This window comes from Eptesicus fuscus, chromosome 10 (assembly GCF_027574615.1).
Source record: "Eptesicus fuscus isolate TK198812 chromosome 10, DD_ASM_mEF_20220401, whole genome shotgun sequence".
Classification (NCBI taxonomy): domain Eukaryota; kingdom Metazoa; phylum Chordata; class Mammalia; order Chiroptera; family Vespertilionidae; genus Eptesicus; species Eptesicus fuscus.
In genome coordinates, this window is record NC_072482.1 from 97,793,780 (window position 1) to 97,817,750 (window position 23,971).

General features: G+C 61.8%; 1 protein-coding gene across 2 annotated transcripts in view; it reads left to right on the plus strand.

Annotated features, from left to right (window-relative positions):
- SMOC2 (SPARC related modular calcium binding 2) overlaps nucleotides 1–23,971 on the plus strand; it is a 76,787-nt gene that overhangs the window by 30,669 nt on the left and 22,147 nt on the right. The window contains exons 4-7 of one of the 2 annotated variants that reach the window (XM_054722501.1): nucleotides 2,963–3,062; nucleotides 11,941–11,988; nucleotides 13,840–13,923; nucleotides 15,041–15,115. In XM_054722501.1, the coding sequence (XP_054578476.1) occupies nucleotides 2,963–3,062; nucleotides 11,941–11,988; nucleotides 13,840–13,923; nucleotides 15,041–15,115 (307 nt within the window). The remainder of the gene's footprint in view (nucleotides 1–2,962; nucleotides 3,063–11,940; nucleotides 11,989–13,839; nucleotides 13,924–15,040; nucleotides 15,116–23,971) is intronic. The other variant, XM_054722502.1, reaches the window with a different exon arrangement.

Here is a 23,971-nt window from a genome sequence, read left to right on the forward strand (position 1 = left end):
CTACAGCAGGTACACGTTCTACAACAGGTACACGCTACAGCAGGGACACGCTACAGCAGGTACATGCACTACAACAGGTACACGCTACAGCAGGTACACGCTACAGCAGGTACACGCTCTACAGCAGGTACACGCTCTACAGCAGGTACACGCTACAGCAGGTACACGCTACAGCAGGTACACGCTCTACAGCAGGTACATGCTACAGCAGGTACACGCTCTACAGCAGGTACACGCTATAGCAGGTACACGCTACAGCAGGTACACGCTCTACAGCAGGTACACGCTCTACAGCAGGTACACACGCTACAGTAGGTACACGCTACAGTACAGCAGGTACACGCTCTACAGCAGGTACATGCTACAGCAGGGACACGCTACAGCAGGTACACGCTCTACAGCAGGTACACGCTCTACAGCAAGTACACGCTACAGCAGGTACACGCTACAGCAGGTACACACTACAGCAGGTATACACCCTACAGCAGGTACACGCTCTATAGCCAGGTACACGCTACAGCAGGTACACGCTACAGCAGGTACACGCTCTACAGCAGGTACACGCTACAGCAGGTACACGCTACAGCAGGTACACTCTACAGCAGGTACACACCCTACAGCAGGTACACGCTCTACAACAGGTACACATGCTACAGCAGGTACACGCTCTACAGCAGGTACACGCTCTACAACAGGTACACATGCTACAGCAGGTACACGCTCTACAACAGGTACACATGCTACAGCAGGTACACGCTCTACAGCAGGTACACTACAGCAGGTATACGCTCTACAGCAGGTATACGCTCTACAGCAGGTACACCCTACAGCCAGGTACACGCTCTACAGCAGGTACACCCTACAGCCAGGTACACGCTCTACAGCAGGTACACCCTACAGCCAGGTACACGCTCTACAGCAGGTACACGCTACAGCAGGTACACGCTCCAGCAGGTACACGCTCCAGCAGGTACACGCTACAGCAGGTACATGCTCCAGCAGGTACACGCTACAGCAGGTACACGCTCTACAACAGGTACATGCTACAGCAGGGACACACTACAGCAGGTACACGCTACAGCAGGTACACGCTACAGTACAGCAGGTACACGCTACAGCAGATACACGCTCTACAGCAGGTACACACTACAGCAGGTACACGCTACAGCAGGTACACACTCTATAACAGGTACACACTACAGCAGGTACACGCTACAGCAGGTACACACTACAGCAGGTACACGCTACAGCAGGTACACGCTCCAGCAGGTACACGCTACAGCAGGTACATGCTCCAGCAGGTACACGCTACAGCAGGTACACGCTCTACAACAGGTACATGCTACAGCAGGGACACACTACAGCAGGTACACGCTACAGCAGGTACACGCTACAGTACAGCAGGTACACGCTACAGCAGATACACGCTCTACAGCAGGTACACACTACAGCAGGTACACGCTACAGCAGGTACACACTCTATAACAGGTACACACTACAGCAGGTACACGCTACAGCAGGTACACGCTACAGCAGGTACACGCTACAGCAGGTACACACTCTACAGCGGGTACACACTACAGCAGGTACACGCTCTACAGCAGGTACACACTACAGCAGGTACACGCTACAGCAGGTACACGCTACAGCAGGTACACGCTCTACAGCAGGTACACGCTACAGTACAGCAGGTACACGCTCTACAGCAGGTACACGCTCTACAGCAGGTACACGCTCTACAACAGGTACACGCTCTACAGCAGGTACACACTACAGTACAGCAGGTACACGCTCTACAGCAGGTACACGCTCTACAGCAGGTACACGCTCTACAGCAGGTACACGCTCTACAGCAGGTACACGCGCTACAGCAGGTACACGCTCTACAGCAGGTACACGCTCTACAGCTGGGACGGGGGGGGCAGGGGAGCGAGGATGGCACATACAGCGAGGCATGTGCTCTGCCCATGGTGGGGCAGCGGGGGCTGAGCTGGGGAACCCCCTCCATGTGGGCGCCCATCCCTGACCGGGCTCACCCGCTGGAGTGGGTGGTGAGTGGGTCCCACTCCTTCCTGGTGTGGTGCCCTGTGGCCTTGCTCCACGTCGCCCTTCCGGTGTGAATGGGGCTGGGCAGCCTGCGGTGAGTCTGGGGCACCCCTCACCTGCTCGTGGCTGAGACCCCAGCTCCAATCTAACTCATCACCGTGTGGCCAGCCTCAGGCCCACACGACCTCGGTGGCGCCTGGAGCCCTGGGCGCTCGGCCTCGAGGCTGCTCCGTGGGTCCTGACTCCGCGGCTGTCGTTAGTCAGAGGCGGCGCCCGGAGCCTGGTGCCCCCCACAGTGCAGCCACGACTATCGGCTGCCGTCCCTCACTAAGGAGAGCGTCCGAGACAGAGCAGCCCTCGCGGGGCGACGGGCCCCAGGGGCTGCTGGGCCATCGGTGCAGGGAGAACTCTGGGCAGTTTTATAGCCAGCATTTGACCTTTGAGAGGAGAGGGGGGGGAGGGGGGGAGAGAGAGAGAGGATGAGAGAGAGAGAGGGGGAGGGGGAGAGAGAATTAGAGAGGCCGGAGCTTTGGGGAGGGGCCCCGGGCTGTCTGGCCTGGAGGGAGACGGGGCAGGACGGACGCCAGAGGGACATGGGCGGGGGCGGGGTTGAGGGCAAGAGCCCCCCACTGACAGCGATGCCAGCCTCCTCCCTGCCTCTGCCCTGGGCACCCGGGAGCGAGCAGGTCTCTCGACACCCCGGAGCCTCAGTTTCCCCGTGTGTAAGGTGAGGGCTGCACTTGCCCTCCAGGTAGCAGGGGTCAGATGCCGTGGGGTCCGGCGCACACGGGCCTGGGTGAGCGCCTCTGGTGGCGTGCGTGCGCGGGATCCGGTCGGGCATCCCTCTCGCACTGGGGTCAGGGGAGCTGGCCTGTGCGGCGAGGCCCCGCCCTGACCGCGTGTCCTGTCCCTCCAGGTCCAGTGTCACAGCTACACGGGATACTGCTGGTGCGTCACGCCCAACGGGAGGCCCATCAGCGGCACCGCCGTGGCCCACAAGACGCCCCGGTGCCCGGGTAGGTCTGCGGTCGCTGACGGAGCCCTCTGACCCCGTCGGCTGATTTCTGGTCCTCTCGCCTGTGTTTGCTTATGATCCCAGAAACTCAGCGCCGGGCCGCGTGGGGAGTCACCGGGCCACCCCGCGGTACTCTGAACCCCGGTTCTTAAGTCCGTTCCCGGCGGAAGGCCGGGCCGGAGCTGCGCCAGGGCCGGGGTCTGGGGTGCTGAGAGTTTGGGAGTAGCTGCGAGGACGGCAGTCCACCGTGGGAAGGACCAAATATTTCCTTTGGCCAAAAACACAAACAAACAAGAAAGAGGTGGCTCCGGTTTGTGTATATTTTTGCACAGGAAAAGCGGTCGTGTCCGCTCCTTCCCAGTGGCTCTCGGGTTATTTTTGTTACTCGCCGCAGGCTCGGCGGATGAGCGTCCCCACACTGCAGGAGAGCGGCCTGTACAATGGTCTGTTTTCCGTTTATTTTACCAAAAACGATACGTGACTCAGACCGCTTTTACTTGACAGCGGCCTGCAGCCTTCCGTGTCGACTCATGTTTGAGGAGACCGATCAGATCATCCGTTAGGTTTCACGGTGGCCCTGGCCAGTGTGGCTCAGTGGGTACAGTGTCGGCCTGTGGACCAAAGGGTCCCGGGTTTGATTCCGGTCAAGGGCATGAACCTTGGTTGCAGGCTCCTCACTGGCCCGGGCCCTGGTCAGGGCTCGTGCAGGAGGCAACCAATCAATGTGTTTCTCTCACATCGATGTTTCTCTGTCTTTCCCTCTCCCACTCTCTCTAAAATCAATGGACACATATCCTCGGGCGAGGATTAATAATAAAAAGGAAGTCCCATGGTCTGTGCGTCCAATCCCAGGGTTAGGTTTCCTAAAACAGGCGAACATACCCGCACAGACCGGTAAGAAAGGACACATCTCCCCGCTCTTTCCTGTGAATTGTGGGGACGTTTGCACCGAGTTTCCTTCTAGACGGGTTTTCTGTGTGAAGGGCGGGCGGTTGTAACGAGAAAGGCTGTCGGATGCCGACATGCTCAGGCGGAGGGGCCAGGGCCGAGCTGCTGGCTGCCGGGACGATGACAGTCATTAGCGGGAACTCGCCATCTGACACCCAGTGGCTGGTGGCCGCTCGCAAGCCCTGGGGGTGCACAGCGTGGAGGGAAACATAGTTATTTTTAAAAACTGTTTTGTCACCCAAGACCTAAAATTGGCTGAAAAAATATTTTTAGTGAGTGAACCCTGCACCTAATAATTCTTTTACAAACTCAGGAAGTGAGTGAGAAAGAAAAAATAACACGCTAAGCCAGCCCGTGTGTCCCGGGGCCTGAGAGACACCGTCACACGCTGGCCTCACGCCATCCGCGGGCCGGCCCGCCGTGTCTGCTGCTGCGGCTCAGAGACAGCGTGGGAGAGGCTCGCGGGAAACTGTGTGCGAGCGTGCCGGAGGCTGACACCCCGAATGCCGCGTTGCTTTGGGGAGCCGGCCCTCGCGCTGTCACTCAGGTTGTTGTGCTGGCGTCAGCGGCATCTCACCGGAGGGAGACGCCGTGTTGTCCACGGCCCGGGATGTTCTGGTCCAGGTGGCGGTGTTGGGAGAACGCGCGTCTGTCTCTTTGCGTCACAGTCTGGTCCGTTGTGTGGGGGAGGGTATTCGGAGGAGCCGGGGACCGAGGGGTCTCAGGGACCGAGGGGTCTCAGGCTCAAGGTTGGGTGCGGCCCCGGGCGCTCCTCTGACCCTGCCCTGTGTGTGTGCGTGCGTGTGTGTGCGTGTGTGTGAATGTGTGTGTGGCTGGTGTGAGTGTGTGTGTGTGTGTGCTTGTGTGTGAATGTGTGTATGTGGAGTGTGTGTGTGTGTGTGTGACTGGAGTGAGTTTGTGTGTGTGTGTGAGTGTGTGTGTATGTGTGGCTGGTGTGTATGTATGTGGCTGGTGTGTGTCTCATTTCGGATGCAAATGACTACTATCCTATATAATAAAAGGCTAATATGCAAATTGTCCCCTTGACCGGGAGTTCGACTGGGAGTTCGACCGGGAGTTCGACCAGGGGGCGGGGCCGGCCAGCCAACCACCTGTGTCCACGAATTCGTGCACGGGGCCTCTGGTGAGCATATAATGAGGCTGAAATCGGTGGTCATGTGGGTGGAGCTGCTCTCAGCTGGTTTTCAGCATAAACCCGGGTGGTGGGTCTCATCCTGTCCCCTACGGCCCTGCAGCCTCACCCATCGCTGTCTCGCCACGACCCCTGTCTCAGCACTTCCTGCGACCCCGACATCCACGAGGGTCAGGCTCCGCATCCCTCTCGGACAAGGGGAGGACTGTATGGATTGAACTAAGGATGTGATTTTTTAAAAAATGTTTTTATTGATTTCAGAGGGGAAGGGAGAGGGGGAGAGAGAGAGAGAAAATCAATGATGAGAGAGAATCATTGATCGGCTGCCTCTTGCAGGTCCCCACTGGGGACTGAGCGTACAACCCAGGCCTGTGCCCCGACCAGGAATCGAATCATCACCTCCTGGCTCATCGGTCGACGCTCACCACTGAGCCACGTCGGCTGGGCAGGAAGTGATTTTCTAAAGAAAACTCTGCCCCGTGTTACCCGCGGACACAGACTCTCCTGAAGCAGCGGAGACATCCCTGTCACACCCACGAGGAGGCGAAACAGTCACTGGATCCAGCACGGGACGGGTGACATTTCCAACGACCGTCCCAGCTTCTGGGCGTCTCCACGCACTGACTTCACTGCAAGTGAAAACACGAGCCGACGCGTCAACGGAGAGCCCACGGGGCGTGGTGACTGCGCTCAGCGCCCAGCGCCCGCCGGACCGTGCGAGGAGCGTGAGTGACGAGCTCTGACAGGGAGGCAGGAGCCAGGCCCGGTCACTGGACGTGGCTGGGCCGGCCGGGGGCGGGGGCGGGGGCGGGGTGGCGCGGGGGCCTCTGTGCTGCGTCCACATGGGCCGGCCTTCTCTCTGGCTCTCGCCTCCTTTTAATTTGGACTCGTTTCTGGATTACTCAGCGACGCGGTGAGCAATATGCTGGTGTTATTATTTTTCCTTGAGGGAACGCGCTCGCTGCTTTTATTACGACTTTTCTTCTCGGGGGGGAAAAGCGCTTCCAGGTGCCCGGTGCTCGCCTTTGATTGCCGCCGCCCGGGCGCGGTGCTTCACGGCACGTTTCATTTGGTGGCTAATTTGTAATTGAATTTTTCATTACTTCAAAGTATACAAACGTGTTCTTTTCCATCCCTCGCCTACCACGGCTGTTCTCCCCGATTTCTAATGTTTAATGAAACCACAGAGGAACCGAGAAGCCTTCCGGAAGCAGATGGCTCCCGTTCACAGGACGTGCCAGCGGCGTGCTCTCCCGGGACGGTCCGTGCACGTGCGTTTTCCGCCCCAGCCCGTCCCACGGCAGCACATCCTCACGGCACTTTTCTACGTGCAACCGCGGCGTCCGGCGCGGGAGGCTTACGACCGCGAGCGCGCGAGGCGGGCCGTCTCCCGAGGACAGTCGCGGCACGGAGGCACGCTCCGCCGTCGGAGTTTGGAGAACGTCCACGTCAAAGTGGGAACCGGGAGCCTCGACGACAGAGACACGGAGGTGGATGCTACGGGGGTGCCGGGAGCCTCGACCACAGAGACACGGAGGTGGACGCTGCGGGGGTGCCGGGAGCCTCGTCCCTCAAGAGCCCGAGGAGCTGGTTTCCTCCGTCCGAGAAGGACGGTCCGACGGGGTGGGGGGTGGGCGACGCACGGCGGTGCCCTGCGCCCCCTGCGATGCTCCTCCGACCAGACCAGGACCCCGCGGCTCCGAGCCCCCCCTGCACCCCCATGGGAACGGCCGAAGAGGGAGCCCGGCTGCTCCGAGCCCCCCTGCACCCCCCATGGGAACGGCCGAAGAGGGAGCCCGGCTGCTCCGAGCCCCCCTGCACCCCCCCATGGGAACGGCCGGAGAGGGAGCCCGGCTGCTCCGAGCCCCCCTGCACCCCCCATGGGAACGGCCGAAGAGGGAGCCCGGCTGCTCTGAGCCCCCCTGCACCCCCATGGGAACGGCCGAAGAGGGAGCCCGGCTGCTGTGCCCCCCCTGCACCCCCATGGGAACGGCCGAAGAGGGAGCCCGGCTGCTCCGAGCCCCCCCCTGCACCCCCATGGGAACGGCAGGACAGACCCGTCCCGCTCCAGCCGCGAGCACCGGACGCTGACGCCCTGGAAAGGAGGCGACCTGCTGGGTTCTCTGTGCGCAGAAATCAGCGATAGCAAAGCACGGCCCGCGTGGCTGGGCTCATGGGGGCTCGTCCTCCCAGCGTGGCCGCTGCGGTCGCCTGGCTGTCCAGGCCCCGGGCAGGCGCCCCTGCCTCGCTGCCTGCGGGGGGGGGGGGGGCATAGAGCCGACGAGGTGTCACACAGCCCCACGGGGCGTGTTGGTCCACCCGCCTGGTTTCCCGTCCCCATGGACTGGCTGCTGGCCGGTTTTTCAGAACTCGGACTCCAACCCCACCTACACCCCACCTACACCCCACCTACATGCAGGCCCCCAGCACCTGGCCCTCCTGCCTGCACTGCGCCCTGCTCACCCCCTGCCAGGGGCTCTGCCCAGTACGCCTTGGTGTGTGGGAGGGACTTGGAGCGGTGACCAGCACACAGTAGGAGCACGTGTGCCCAGCTGTGACCTCAGGCATGTCTGTAGTTTCTGTGTGACACCCAGCCCAAAGCAGACAGGACTGTTCGTGTGTAAGCCTCGTGTTGCTGGTCTGCAGACACCGGAGGCGCCTGGGTCAAATGAATGAATCAATGAATGAATGAATGAGTGAGTGAATGAGTGAATGTGTGAGTGAATGAGTGAGTGAATGAATGAGTGAGTGAATGAATGAGTGAGTGAGTGAATGAATGAGTGAGTGAGTGAATGAATGAGTGAATGAGTGAGTGAGTGAATGAGTGAGTGAATGAATGAGTGAGTGAGTGAATGAATGAGTAAGTGAATGAATGAGTGAATGAATGAGTGAGTGAATGAATGAGTGAGTGAGTGAATGAATGAGTGAGTGAATGAATGAATGAATGAGTGAATGAATGAAGTCGTCCCAGAGAGAGGCTGAGGCCCTCTGGCCCGCCGTGTCCCGCGTGGCTGCACGTGGCTGACCGGCTGCTCTGCCAGAGACAGTGTTGCTCTCTGTGTCGAGCGGGCTGCCACCCTCCTACATGTAAAATGCACGTGTGTGAAGAAAGGCTATACGTGGTACATGTGACCCACACCCGAGTGTCCTGAGCATTTAGGGGCACATGCGTCGTGTGCCTCGTGCACATGCTCTCTGCTCCACGCCTCCTGCAGCCCCAGGCATGTGCCGCCTGGTCCGTGTGCCGATGGGAGCTGAGCCTGCCGGGCGAGACGTGTGCGGGTCCGGGTGCCGGCAGGCGGGGCTGCTCCGTCCCACAGCCCGCCTTCCTCCGTGATGCCGCCTCCCGGGACTCGGTCCCTCGTCACTGCTCACCCTCCTGCTCAGGGAGGACGAGGAAGCATCGGCAGCGGCTCTGAGAACAGCCCGGAAGGACGTCCGAGCACAGAGGACGGGCCAGGAGGCGTGACGGGACGGTGACCGCGGCCAGGGCTTGCTGGGCCGGGTGCCCTGAGAGGCCCGGTGCCAGCAGAGTGCTCAGGGCGGCAGCTCCGGACGCTGGTCCCCAACGGGCAGGGGACGGAGCCCCTGCCCACCCACCCCGCCCTCCGCCCCGCCCGTGCTGTTGCCATTCCTCCCCTTTCCCTCCCGCTGTTTGCCGAAGGAAAGCCGGGTGATGTGCGTCCCCCGGGCCGTGCATTTCCAGGAGGGGTGGCCCCTGCCCACAGGGAGCCAGCGTCGCGGAGCCCGCGCCCCCTCCCTCGGGTGGATGGACAGACGGACGGACACAGCACAGCTCTCCCGTCCTGACTTATCTGTAAAGAGCCTTCAGTCCTGTGAAGGGCTGGGCTCAGGCCACCCCGCCGTGAGCCGCCTCCCTCCCTCCCTCCCCGGGGCCCTCGGCTCCGGCGGCTTGCTGAGCGAGCTGGATCGGAACCACGTGCTCAGAGCTACAGACGAGAGCTCGTGGCTCCTCCTCAAACCGCGGGCGTCCTCCTCGCTGTGTCTTCGCGGTTTCTTCCCAGGAGTGCACGCCCTCTCGCTGGCTGAACGGCCGCCTTTCAAAATGGCGTGTAGAGGGGAGGGCGCTCCATCGGGGAGGGAGTCGGGCCTTTAAATCCGGAGCGTCCGCAGGTCCGAGCGCAGCTCACCCGCCCACGTTTGGTGGCGTCCACACCTGCATGCCTGGTCCCTTTCTGCACCGACACCCCAGAATCTGCTGCTCCAAACGCTTCTGCAAAAACCCCAGGAAGCGGCGTGAAGCCAGAGGCGTGCTTTCTGGCTCTGGACCCGTCGGTTCCGGTTCCCATCGCCGCTTTGCCGCGTGGAGAGCGCTGTTGCACCGCGTCCGTGTCCTCGGGATGGGGAGGGAGGGGGGGTGGGAGGGGGTGTGGGGGAGCCTGCTTGCCTAGAGGCGGGGAGAGGAAGCGAGGGCCCTGGGGGACCCCTCCAGCGTGTGAACCGTTGGGGCAGCCCCTGGGGACCGTGGGTTTGGTCGGCGATGAGTCCTCACCTGTGAGCACAGGAGGGATGACGTGTGTGGATCTCGTCCGGGAAATGCTGGTTGGATTTGGCGGCTGACGCACACGCTGGAGTGTTGGCCGATTCGAAGAGGAGAGAGCTTTTCCAAGGTCGTCTTCGGTCTGAGCCTCTGATCAATTGCGGCCCAGCAGTTGGACTTTTCCGTCCTTAGATTATAAAATATTACCTTAATTCGACCGAGAAGCTCTCTCGGGGGAGGGGCGGGAGAGACAAATAATTATCATTTAGGGAGTTTACATTTAGCTCTGAATATCAGAGCCGGCATAGTTATATTCAGAAATATTACCAAGCCATTATAATTTCCAGCCAAAAGTAGAAAACATTTTTTTTGACTCACTGCCGACACACGATAAAAATAAACGGCGACCAGAAACCTCAGCTGGAGAGTCTGGGCGGTACCGACGGCACCAAGGAGCAGCAGGAAGCGTGGGTCTGAGGCTCCGTCTCACCGCGGGGCTGGGACAGGACGTCAAGTCGGTTCCGATGCCGAGACCTGGACACAGCGTGACATGTCCCCGGTGGTCACAGGAACGCCCGGGAAGGAGCCCGTGTCACAGGCACCGCACACGCCGTGCAGACCGAGCAGCATCGACGCTCAGATGCGCACGCACGTCTGTCCTGTTGCAGGCGCAGCCCCAGGAGGGGCGTCCGTCTCCTGCCGCCGTCTACGGGGAGGCAGGTGTGTTTTAGGGCCGTGTGCTGTGTTCCTTTAAGGAAACCCGCTGCCTTGAGTTTGGGTCGGGAGGGGACCCCTCTGGACGGGAGCCCCAGGTTATGTCGTCTGTTGTGTCCTTCAAAGTCCTTTTAAAAAAAAAAATATATATATATAGATTGATTTTTAGAGAGAGGAAGGGAGAGGATAGAGAGTTAGAAACATCGATGAGAGAGAACATCCATCAGCTGCCTCCTGCACACCCCCTACTGGGGATGTGTCCGCAACCAAGGTACATGCCCTTGACTGGAATCGAACCTGGGACCCTTCAGTCCACAGGCCGACGCTCTATCCACTGAGCCACACTGGTCAGGGCCTTCGAGGTCCCTTTCTGTGAGGTGCCTGATGTTTGCTATGAGGTGCAGCTGTGTGTCCAGGACGCAGCATAAACCTTCTCGTCATCAGGGGTCTCTGGTCCCAATAGGAGTTGGTCTGTATTTAATGCCATACTCACGACTGGAAAAATAAGCAGTGGCCCAGCCAGCGTGGCTCCGTGGTTGGGCATCGACCTAGGAACCAGGAGGTCCTGGTTCGATTCCCGGTCAGGGCACAGGCCCAGGTTGCAGGCTCAATCCCCAGTGTGGGGCGTGCAGGAGGCAGCCGATCCATGATGCTCATCGGTGATGTTTCTCTCCCTCCCCCTCTCCCTTCCTCGCTGAGAGCAATACAAATACATTAAAAAATAAAGTAAACAAGGAATTTCAGGTTCTCATTCATCGGATGCTGCTGCTGACAAGGAGGACCTGGCACGTGACTGTGGTCACGCTAACCCAGTGGTCGGCAAACTGCGGCTCGCGAGCCACGGTTTGCCGCTCTGTTGACTAATGAGTTTGCCGGCCACTGCGCTAACCGAACCCTGGAGGGAATAGTCCGAACCGAGTCGGCAGACGTGTGCCCAAGTCCTTTTGACCAGATTGAAACTGACTTGGGGAGGGTGCCTGTCACGGGGATGAAGAGAAATGTGGGTGCCGATCGCAGTCCCAACCTGTCGGGATGCCTGGGTCCTCATGGCGTGTGAACAGTGCGCCTGTCGCGGTCGGCCGCCCGGTGGTTCCTGTTCCCGTGGCGCCCCAAGGAGGCGGCTCCTCGGTTGTTCGTTTTTCTGTAAATGTGAATCCAGCGGAAACCAAGGTTTTAATGTACCTGCAGTTGCATAACTTCTTATTTAAATTGTTAAAAATGTTAGCTCCTTTTCCTGCCCCAACATGGTGATGCATGGTGAGGAAGGCTGGGCTGGCATTCCCAGAGAAGGAGGTGCCGGTGGGGCATTGGGGGGTCTCGGGGCGCGGTGGGCGGGCAGCGGCGGGGTAGGGGCTCCTCTCAGGCCTCCTGGTGTAGGCCTCGCGGTTTCGGGGGTGGGGTGGGGGGTGGGGGGTGGGGGCTCAGGTCCTAGAGGGCTCGTGTGATGTAACCTGAAAGCCACAAGCACTGTGACCCCGTCAACATGGAAGAACGTATGTTTGTAACAATGACTGATGATGGTTTTGGAGCCCAAATAATCTCATTCCTTATTTCCCCTCGTAGGTTCCGTAAATGAAAAGTTACCTCAACGGGAAGGCACGGGGAAAACAGGTAACTATTTAAATTTAACATGAATTCCCACAACGACATACTGTATCTGACCCAACCTGTGCCTTACACTAACGTCTCAAGTTAACACGCAAATGTGAGCTTGTGACGAGCGTGAGAGCCAAGGCAGTTTGTTAAATAGTCACCCGCAGACGTGTAGGCTGGCGTGTCATCTGCCCACCGGTGCCCCCCTGTGCCCACCTGGGGGCTTTGGCCTGGCTAGTGCCGGGACCCCCCGAGGCCACGCCCGTGGAGAGGAGTCACGTCCAGTATCTGGGCCGGGCACATGCGATTCTCATGCAGAGCGATCGCCGAGGTCCCTGGTGGAGCCATAACTCCTCCTCGGGAGAGAGACGGCTCTGCACCTCCTCTGCCACCCTCAGGGCGGGTCCCAGCGAGAACCAGACCACGGTCCCCCCCCCCCCCCCGCCCCGAAACCGCTCTGGGCCACTAGCTCACAGCAGCCTGCAAAGTCAGGAGGGGCTTTCCAGATGAAATAAAAATCATGGTTTAGAACACAAACTGGGCACTGTTTTTTCCGAGGTAGGTTGTGGTATGTGACCCAGCGATAAAGGAAGCGACGTAGAGCCTGGTAGAGCGGACGTGTGTTCAACCCCATGCCCTCACCCCCGGACGAGGCGCCGGTGGGCGCTGCCCTGCCTGGCAGGCCGGGGAGTCTGTGTGTTCTGAGGGTGGATGTGCAGGTTGACCCAGGAGCAAATGCCAACCTTGCGAGGGGGCCCCTCTTTCTCTCGGCGACACCCCCTCTGTGCTGGGCTGGCTCAGACCGACCACCCAGTCACTGGCCCGGGGGGACTGCCCAGGCCCCAGCCACACCCACAACCTGCTAGTCCATCGGTTGTCCTCATCCGAAGCCCTTGCGATGAGCGAAGGCCTTGCTCAGTGTGACCTTTTAAGGCTTCCGTTTAAAACTGAGATTACTGTACAGCAAAGCCACGCCGTGAGCTCAGGGGGACACGCCGGGCTGGCCCTCGGAGCCCACACGTGCCCTGGGTCGGTCCCTGGGCCTCGGAGCTCACTGCCCCTCGCTGTGTCTCAGAACCCCAAACCTTACACCCGACCAGGAAACCCAGCGTCTTTTCAACCATTTAAACCAGGACGATTCATTTGGAATATGAGTCGTCCATGAAATGACCCCGTTCATTTGTATTCCAGGTCCCTTTCCTCCATTCGCTGCTGTCACTCTTGGCCCCGCCCCCATCTCCTCCCCCACACTGAAGGCCCGCCCCCCCAGTGTCCTGCTGCTGCCTAGTGGGGGAGGCGGGGGTGCGGGGGGCAGCAGTTCAACCAGGAGGCCTTCATCCCTGCCCTACCCCTCGGGAAAACGGGCAAGGCCAGGGGGTCCACCTGCCCAGCCCCTGCCAGGCCCCGCCCACAGCCCCTGAAAGGCCCCGCCCACAGCCCCTGCCAGGCCCCGCCCACAGCCCCTGAAAGGCCCCGCCCACAGCCCCTGAAAGGCCCCGCCCACAGCCCCTGCCAGGCCCCGCCCACCAGCCCCTGCCAGGCCGCTCCTTAGGACCTGTGGCCACCTGACCTCCTGACCTTTCAGGCTGCATTTTCCTGGCACTGGGCTCCTGGCTCACACCCCCTCCCCCCCCCCCACAACCGTGGCCCACGGGCGGCTCAGGGTGTAGAACCCCATCTGGCCTCGCGGGCCTGTGGTGGAGCCTGGTGCACGCGTGTTGAGCGAGCCGCTCCCGAGCAGAGTGTCTCCCGTTCGCCCGCCCTCGCGTGCCCCCTGCGTGTCCTGGGTGGGGTGCGCGTTCCCCTGCGGGCTGTTTGCACGCGTGCCTCCCCCGCACGCACACTTACCCGCTTGTCTCGTGCTTGTAGTCTCCATGCAAACGTTTTCCGTTCTGAATTCAGATGGTGCCTCAGCCCCTTCGCTGGACACGCAGCCTCAAGGCGACGAGGAAGGTGAGGGGGGGCGGGCCTGGGGGTCACATGGGGGCGGGCCTGGGGGGTCACATGGGGGCGGGGGGGGCGCTGCTGTGGGTGTTCACCCCACGCTGTGAGCACCTGTCCCTCCTGGATTTGAGGGCTGCCACGAGGTGTCTTCTTACTCACACTGTGCGCTGAAGTTCTGAAACGCGGGTAATATACAACATGTTTCGAAAGAGCACGATGGCGTGTGGCGCTGTCCCTGCTCACATGTCACACTCCCGCATCGTGTTCACGCCGTGGGGCCCGGGACACGCTCTGCCCCTGCAGTCACGTGGGGCTGGGTTTCCCATGCTCGGCCGCTCCCGCACCGTCTGGGGTGTTTGCCGTGCGTCCCACGTCTTCAGGTCAAAGGTGTCAGGGTGTGAAGACAAAATACGAGGGATGCAGGTAAATGAGTGAGAGCGAAGGTGGAATTGCATGGTGCTCTGCAGACAATAACTTCAATAAGTAATAGTAACACCCAACGTTGGCATGGCCTGAGGCTCCCGTGTGCCCTGCGGCACGGCCCCCAAGCCCCCAGAACCCCGTGCCACAGGCGAGAACACGGAACTTGTCCGAGGTCAGGAGGCCAGCGCCTGGCCAAGGGGGCTGGACTGGCTGGTCAGCTCCCGGGAGGTTCTCAGGCCGTGACGTGACGGACCAGCCTTCGAATACTCCTTCATGCTTGTTAACCAAGTGCCCACGACACGCACTCCCAAAACGCTTTGCACGGGAATCACGTCTCACACACCCACTCGGTACCGGGCCGTTCCGCTGAGCGCGCACCGCACGCCGTGTGAATGTCCGTCTGGACCTCACGGACGGTTCGGACAAAGCCCGCGTCTGCACGTGAGGCCTGTCTGGATTCTCACGACGTTTGTTTATACTTTTGGATGAAGAGAGAGAAAAAATGTTCTGAAAATTCTAAACGTACACGATGATTTCTTGCTGCCTCGTGCGCAGAATTATTTCATAACTCTTTAAACACGTACAATGTGCATTCATTTATTGTATCGATCTTTTTGGCTCCAAGGCTGCCTGCTGAAATCTTTGAGAGGCTGTGTTTTCACGATGAACTAAAAATGACGGTCCCTCCGTTTTGCTTTGTCAGATATTGCCTCGCGCTACCCGACGCTGTGGACGGAACAAGTTAAAAGCCGACAGAACAAAACCAACAAGCATTCAGGTAAAAGGGCCCGCGCCCCTGGCTCTGTTTCCTCGAGGGGGAGTGTGGACGGCATGTGTTTCCTTGGTTACGGCGTGAGCACCGGACTCTGTAGTTCAGACGTTGGTGTTTTTAGGACGTTTTCTAGTCTCTACAAGGTTTCTCCGTAGGTGCCAAGCAAACGACAGCTTCGGATGAAAATGGAAATGTTGGTAATAAGTGTGTGTTTTTGACCGAGTACCAGGGATATCGAAACACTTGACTAATTTAATTCAGAATCCTCGAAACTGCGTGATGGCTTTGCTATGAATCGACAGACTTTACCCTTTTAAAAATATATATATTTTATTATTGATTTCAGAGAGGAAGGGAGAGAGGGAGAAACATCCATGATGAGAGAGAATCACGGATCGGCTGCCTCCTGCAACGCCCCCCAACTGGGGATCGAGCCCACAACCCGGGCCTGTGCCCTGACCAGGAATCAGAACCATGACCTCCTGGTTCGTAAGTCGATGCTCAGCCAGGGAGCCGCGCCGGCGGGCCAGACTTTACCTTTGAACCTGACATTGGACATTGGAGATGGGTGTGGGCTGCCGCGTGTCTGGTCCGTGACCCGCTGTCCATGAGAACCAACCGTGTCTGTGTGTCCCCGCGCTGTCTGAGCCTGCACGGCTCCCTCGCCCTCCTGGTGAGCCTCCCTCCGCTTCTCACCGAGAGGACGCCGCGTCCCAGGGCTAAGTGTCCGCAGCCCGAATTTCCGTGGTCGATTTCGAGGGAATATCGTGGACCTTCACACGCAGCCTTTGCATTAGAACCTCGTCACATGGGGCTCCCGGCTCTCCCCCAAAGCGTGTTTTAACACCCGTGTATGTGTGACGTTCGCAAGTCTTACCGACGTTTGGAGGACAGAGTGGTTTGATCGCCGCGTGGACCTGTACACTGTCAATTCCACGTGCCCACTGCCCGGCCACGTGCCCGGTGCCCAGTGAAGGCGGGGGTCCTGGAGGGACCTGGTGGGGGAGCTGTGGTGGCTCAGTGACTGTGAGGAGGGCAGGTCCCTCCGGGCTGGGGGCTCCCCCACAGGCCTGGGCAGTGTGTGGCGGGGCGGGGGAGGGGGACAGAGTGGCGTTGGCAGGGGAGGGGGGCGGAAGAGCGTGGCGAGCTCTGCACAGACGGCGCCTGCCTGTCCATCTTCTGAGTCGGGGGATACCTGAAGGGACTCTGCCGCCCATTAGCGTGGCCCCGTTTCTCAGTTGAGTCCTGCACCCCGACACGCGGACGCTGATGTACCCCCAGGCGTCGATGCTGCCACGGAGGGAGGTGGGACTCGGGCCTGCGGGGCCACTGTCCAGGGGCCGTGGGCAGCGGGGGGTCCTCGCCAGGCGCCCTCTGCCCTGCTCTGGGTAAACTGAGGCACTGGCTTTTCTGTGTGGAGGACTACATGTTGGTGCTCCCCCTGCTGCCTTCGTCACATCAGCTCTGATCTCGGGGGGGGGGGTGTCTGACGGTCTGGGGGGGTCTGTCTGAGGATCGCTGTGTGACGCCCCCCGGAGTCCTTGCGGCTGACAGCTATGCACAGGGGCCGCTCCCCCACCCGCTCCCCGTCGCCCAGGCTGCCACGCCTGGGCCAGCCGAGAGGGTGCCGACAGGGGCCGCGCCCAGCCCTGGGCCGGCGGGTGTGGCCACAGCACAGGCCACTGGGCCCCCGGGCTTACCTAGGGCTTCGGGGGAGGGGCGGCTCGCAGACGCGCGGAGTCTGGGCCACCGGCCATGTGTCTCGTTACTTATTTCAAATCTGAGGTCGGTGATCCTCTAGGGCCGTGGTCGGCAAACTGCGGCTCGAGAGCCACAGGCGGCTCTCCGGCCCCTTGAGTGTGGCTCTTCCACAAAATACCACGGCCTTGGTATTTTGGTTTAAGGTTAAAACGTTTGGCTCTCAAAAGAAATTTCAGTCGTTGTACTGTTGATATTTGGCTGTTGACTAATGAGTTTGCCGACCACTGCCTAGTGCGTCTGCTTTCTGTCTCGGCCCGTGGCTCTCCCACATCCCGTGCGGGGCATCGGGCCGACCTTCCGAGACCCACGGGGGTGGGGCTGGGGCCACGGACCCCCCTCCCCAGGCTCACAAGGGCCCGCCCCCGAGTGCTCATGCCTGTGATGGGCTCCCCCCTCCCTCCCTGGGATAAAAGGATTCCTCCCTCCCGCCCCACCCCCGGACCCAGAGACCGGCTCCGTCCATCCCACCACCTCCTGCTTGTGATGTTCCCGGCTTTATGGGCTCTGCCTTCCCGGCGAGGACGGCTTTGTTTTATTGCACGTTAAGCTCAGCGCCAAGAGATAGTCATCTTCTGATTCTGCTCTCAGTCCTGGCAAACGGCATTCCCTGGGGAAGAGTCAGCCGATGCTGTGTTCTTTGTGGGTTTCTAAGTTTTAAAATATTATCCCCCATTCTTTAATTTCATGTTTTAAACGCAGGCTTGCAAAAACATCAAATACCAGCGAGACTCTTAAGTTATAAAGTTTTGGTCATTTGAAGAGATTAAAATACGGGAAAAAATGCAAATAGCTCCTTTTAAATGTGGACTGAAAAAGTGAATTCTGCGAAAATATTCATCTACCTAAAAATGTGCTGAATTTCCCCAGTCTTCCTAACTGTGAAGGGGTTTTTTCTTCATATCAGATGGAATTCTTAGATTTCAGTGTCCAAACTTTGCTTCTATAACTGGGCTTCCACTTACTTCCCTCTATTTTTTTTAAATGTTTTTATTGATTTCAGAGAGGAAGGGAGAGAGAGATGGAAACATCAGTGCTGAGAGAGAATCAGACGAGCTGCCTCCCGCACGCCCCCCACTGGGGATCCAGGCCACGACCCGGGCACATGCCCCGACCGGGAATCCAACCTGGGGCCAGGGCTCTTCCTGGTCTTGTCATGGCACGTTGGCCCATTTCTTTTCATCGCCGAGTCCTTTCCGTGGTCTGAGGGCCCGCCGTCCCTGAAGGACACTCTGGTTGCCTCCAAGTCCGGGCAATGGTGGCTGGAGCTGCTGTACACGTCCACGTGCAGGTCTCACTTGAACCTAAGTTTCCACCTGTTTCGGGGAACACCACGGAGGCCATTGCTGGGCCTGAGCCTGTGCCGCTTTGTCAGGAATGGCCCCGCTGCCTTCCAGGTGGCCGCCCAATTGCTCGCCCGCCAGCCCAGGGATGCCTCCGTCCGCGGGGCCTGGGAAGTGACAGGAGGCCGCGGGGCCGTGGGAAGTGACAGGAGGACGCGGGGCCCGGGAAGTGACAGGAGGCCACGGGGCCCGGGAAGTGACAGGAGGCCACGGGGCCCGGGAAGTGACAGGAGGACACGGGGCCCGGGAAGTGACAGGAGGACACGGGGCCCGGGAAGTGACAGGAGGCCACAGGGCCCGGGAAGTGGCAGGAGGCCACAGGGCCCGGGAAGTGGCAGGAGGCCACAGGGCCCAGGAAGTGACAGGAGGCCACAGGGCCCAGGAAGTGGCAGGAGGCCACAGGGCCCAGGAAGTGACAGGAGGCCACAGGGCCCAGGAAGTGGCAGGAGGCCACAGGGCCCAGGAAGTGACAGGAGGCCACAGGGCCCAGGAAGTGACAGGAGGCCACAGGGCCCAGGAAGTGGCAGGAGGACGCGGGGCCCAGGAAGTGGCAGGAGGCCACAGGGCCCGGGAAGTGACAGGAGGACGCGGGGCCCAGGAAGTGGCAGGAGGCCACAGGGCCCAGGAAGTGGCAGGAGGCCACAGGGCCCAGGAAGTGACAGGAGGCCACAGGGCCCAGGAAGTGGCAGGAGGCCACGGGGCCCAGGAAGTGACAGGAGGACGCGGGGCCCAGGAAGTGGCAGGAGGCCACGGGGCCCAGGAAGTGACAGGAGGACGCGGGGCCCAGGAAGTGGCAGGAGGCCACGGGGCCCAGGAAGTGACAGGAGGACGCGGGGCCCAGGAAGTGGCAGGAGGCCACAGGGCCCAGGAAGTGACAGGAGGACGCGGGGTCCGGGAAGTGACAGGAGGCCGCGGGGCCCAGGAAGTGACAGGAGGACGCGGGGTCCGGGAAGTGGCAGGAGGCCACAGGGCCCAGGAAGTGACAGGAGGACGCGGGGCCCAGGAAGTGACAGGAGGACGCGGGGCCCAGGAAGTGACAGGAGGCCACGGGGCCCAGGAAGTGACAGGAGGACGCGGGGTCCGGGAAGTGACAGGAGGCCGCGGGGCCCAGGAAGTGACAGGAGGACGCGGGGCCCAGGAAGTGACAGGAGGACGCGGGGCCCAGGAAGTGACAGGAGGACGCGGGGCCCAGGAAGTGACAGGAGGACGCGGGGCCCAGGAAGTGACAGGAGGACGCGGGGCCCAGGAAGTGACAGGAGGACGCGGGGTCCGGGAAGTGACAGGAGGCCGCGGGGCCCAGGAAGTGACAGGAGGACACGGGGCCCGGGAAGTGACAGGAGGACACGGGGCCCGGGAAGTGACAGGAGGCCACGGGGCCCGGGAAGTGACAGGAGGCCACGGGGTCCGGGAAGTGACAGGAGGACGCGGGGCCCGGGAAGTGGCAGGAGGCCGCGGGGCCCGGGAAGTGACAGGAGGCCGCGGGGCCCGGGAAGTGACAGGAGGACACGGGGCCCGGGAAGTGGCAGGAGGCCGCGGGGCCCGGGAAGTGACAGGAGGCCGCGGGGTCCGGGAAGTGACAGGAGGCCACGGGGCCCGGGAAGTGGCAGGAGGCCACGGGGTCCGGGAAGTGACAGGAGGCCACGGGGCCCGGGAAGTGACAGGAGGCCGCGGGGCCCGGGAAGTGACAGGAGGCCACGGGGCCCGGGAAGTGACAGGAGGACACGGGGCCCGGGAAGTGACAGGAGGACGCGGGGCCCGGGAAGTGGCAGGAGGACACGGGGCCCGGGAAGTGACAGGAGGCCGCGGGGCCCGGGAAGTGACAGGAGGCCACGGGGCTGTGGGAAGTGACAGGAGGCCGCGGGGCCCGGGAAGTGACAGGAGGCCACGGGGCCCGGACACCCCGGAAGGAGCGAGGTTACGGCGTGGCTCCTGCCCGCCTCCGCTGGGGAAGTGGGGGCTCTCGCTCAGGGCCGCTCCTGGGCCCTGCGTTTCAGGGGGTGATGGGCGTGTGAGGCCACGTGACGGGAGGCAGGTGGACCCTCATCGCCAGCCCGGATCCGCCCTGACCTCCGTGCGGGTCGCACAGCCCCCGTCCTCTGGCTCCAGCGTCCGGGCGGGGGGCGGGGGCTCCTGCTCCCCGTCAGACGGCCCCAGCTCCTCAGCGTGTCTGGGCGCACAGGACGGCCGCCGCACAGACCGGTCCCAGCGCTGCCTTATTAGGCGACGCGCGTGGTGCCAGACTCGCCGTGTCCTGAGCTTGGGAGCGGCACAAGGTAAATATTTAGAATCCACTCTGTTTGAACATTCCTGCCAAACGCCTCTGCAGCTCCCTCCCCAGCAGGAGGGGGCTCTGCCTTCAGGTCGGCGGGAGGTGGCCGGCCCTGGGCAGCGGGCTGAGCAGGCTGTGGCCGCGCTGGCCTCCTGGGGGCCGCTGACCGCAGGGCCGACCGCAGGGCTCGGTCTGCACTCCACTTTTAAACCCAGTTCTTCTGTGACTTAAATATCACAGCAGATGACACAGTGGGCATTAGACGTGGGACAGGGTTCCCTCAACAGGACGGGGTCCCCCCAGTGGGACGGGGTCCCTTCTGCAGGACGGGCCCCCCAGCAGGACGCCTCCGCCCCCCCCCCCCCAGCAGCCACCAAGGCCCACAGGATGCAGGCCAACCGCCTTCTCCCCGAGGAGGAGGGGGAGGAGGAGGAGGAGGAGGAGGAGGAGGACTGTGTCCCGGGTTTGGGTGTCTTTGTGACGGGAGGCAGGCCAAGCAGGGGGTCTGGCCTGACCGAGGAAGCAAACCAGCTACAAACGTGGGGGTCACCAGCTCGGGGAGCAGCAGTCTGGGGGGCGGGGAGGCTGGTTGCTGGGACGGCCCCAGCTGGGGCTCCATCGGACGCACACGGCCCTCCAGTGGGCGGCTCCCCTGTAACCCTGGAGGCTTACCCGCCTCTGTGATTAGGGCGCCACTGTCTTCGGATCACTCGGTGACGGGTCAGGGCTCCCGCCTCTGGCTCGGAGGGACGGCTGTCATTCCCTGATGGTGACGCTCTCGCAACCGCCGAGCAAACCCAGCGTCTGTCCGCCTGTTGGCAGCACACTGCCGCCCACCAGCCGTCAGCGGGTCAGCTCGCGGTGGTGCCCGGCCTCGACCTCGGGCCTGGGTCCCGAGGCGGCCCCCGCGGCTCAGTCCAGCCCGGGCCGGGCTCCCAGACTGGGTTCCTCGGGACCAGCGTCTCGGAGCCGAGGGAGGGAGGCCGAGGGCCGTGTGGAACAGCCTGGCGCCCGGAGTGCGGGTCGCCCCGTCCTGTGAGCTGAGCCGGCCAGAGGCTGGGCCCGGAGGCGGCTGCCCGAGGTCACCCCGAGCCACCGAGTCAGGCTTCCCGGGCGGGGCCCCGAGACGGGGGGGGTGTGCATCAGCTCTGGGTGACACCGTGCGAAAGGCCTTCACCCCCACCCCCGCGCCCTCAGACGGGCAGTGTGGGGCCACCCTGCACGGGGTCAGGGGTGAGGGTCGCGTGGGGCCGGTGCGGCTCAGGAGTGAGGGCAGGTAGTGGGGTGGCTCAGCCACCTGTGGGCCGGGAGTCTGAGTTCCGGGGAGTGGTCAGCCCCGTGCCCGCTGGACTCGCCCTTGGTGGCTGTGGGCGGCTGACGAGTGAGCGCTCGTGTGCTTAGATGCCGGGAGGTGCGGCAGAAACGGGGCCTCGCTCTCTGTAGGGTCTGTCCCGTCGGAGCAGCCTGGTCCCCGAGCCCTTCCTGCTGCCGCTTGAGTTGGTCCGTCCGTCCGTCCGTCCGCTCCCAACTCCTCCTTGCAGACCCGGCACCGCCTTCTCTTCAGGCTCGCAGCAAGCGGCGCGTGCGTCTCAGCGACCACAGGCGGCCGCACGCGATCCCCCGGGGAGCAGGTGCGGGCGCTGAGCGTGGACTAGGCTTCGGGGGGCCGTGAGCCGTGGCCGGGAGGGCCCGGGAGGGGGTGGCTGGGTGTGAGCTGCTCAGGATGTGGTGCTGGAGGGACTGGGGGTGCCTGGGGGGCTCGTGGCCCCAGGCCCTGGTTGGGGACCGTGACTGCGGAGGGGGGAGAGGAGGGGGTTTTGGAGGCGCCGTGGAGAACGGCTCCGTGTGGAGGCTGTTTGAAAACGGAATCATCGTTCCCATTAGAAGTCATGGAAACAGGATTAACCCGCCCAGACCCCGGAGGATCGAGTGTTACCCTTTCTCATGTACAGTGCTTGTCTGTTGTGCTGTCTCCTCTTACCTAATAATAGACAAACATGTAAATTGACCATACCTCCGCTACGCCCACAGCCAATCAGAGTGAGTATGCAAATTAGAAGGCCAAAGATGTCGGCCACCCAGATGCTCCAGGCATGGAGTGGCCAGGCGGGGCAGGACGCCTGCTATGAGAGGGAGGGCGGGGGGCGAAGGGATCTACAGGAGCAGAGTGCCGCAGCGAAGACAAGACGGCAGACTCTGGCCGGAGCAAAGGCCTGGGTCCCGGGTGCCGGAGGAAAACCGGTGCTGGAAGCCAAGGGAAGGAAGGCCTCTGGCATGAATCTCTCCGTGCAACGGGCCTCTGGTCTATAAATAAAGACTCTCAAGACAGAGGAACGTGACGTCTAACAGGAGGAAATGCGCTCACAGCGGGACAGGGAAATGTGGTGGTAAAGCAGCAACTGAAGAAGAAACACGGAATGCCCCGCAGCTTGGAGCTGCGAACGCGTCAGCGGGGAGGACTCACTCGCGCACCCCGTCCGGTGTTGCCTGAGACGTGGCTGACCACACAGGCTCAGCGTGAGGGGCTGTCGGGTGGAGAGGGGACTGTTCGGGATGGGAGACGGCTGAGACGCCAGCGGGACTGGGATTGCGTGTCCCTGAGAAGCGGGAGTTCCCACAGGAGCGGTTTACCGAACCCAACGGCAGAGGTAACGGCTCATCGGCCAGACGTTTACAGGAACCACGCGGCTCCTCTGACGCGGCTCCTCTGACGCGGCCGGAGCACCTCGCGAGTTCACCCTCTCGCAGAGTCTACGAGCCGGCGGGCGCAGTCAGCGGGCTCTCCTAGGCGGAGCCTTCACGCGTGACCGATTGTCCTCCGGGCCGGTTCACGGCTTCCCCGGGGGGATGTCCGGGGCCCAGCGTGTCCTTGGAGAAGCGGGACAACGCCTGTGCCCAGAGGGTCACCCCATAAGCCCTGCCACTGGCAGAGCTTCGCGAGAGGGCCAGGCGAGGGGTGAGGTCAGCGATGCGTTCCCAGGCAGCCGCGGGGAGCGTGTCGCCGCTGCGGGGGACGTGTTGCCGCCGCCGCCGCCGCGGTCACAGCTGCGTCTGCAAACACTCAGCTCAGCCCTCGGCTTCCTCGCGGGGTCTCACGTCCTCGCTGGCCGTTCCCAGTCCCCGTCGGAGCGAAAGCCTCTCCTTTAAGACACCGGGTGACGCAGGGACAGGCTGTGTGTGTGTCTATTTTTTAAAATACGTTTTTATTGGGTTTTTAGAGAGAGAGGAAGGGAGAAGGACAGAGCGAGAGAAACATCGATGAGAGAATCACGGATCGGCTGCCTCCTGCATGTCCCCCACTGGGGCCAAGCCCACCAGCCGGGCATGTGCCCTGACCAGGAGTCGAGCCAGCAACCTTTAGGTTCATGGGTTGATGCTCAGCCACCGAGCCACGCCGGCCGGGCGGCTCACGTACCTGATTGCTGAGCGAGGTCATGCGCTGGCGAAGGACTTGGAGGAGGCAGTCAGGGTGAGCCAGCGCCCGCCCGGGGG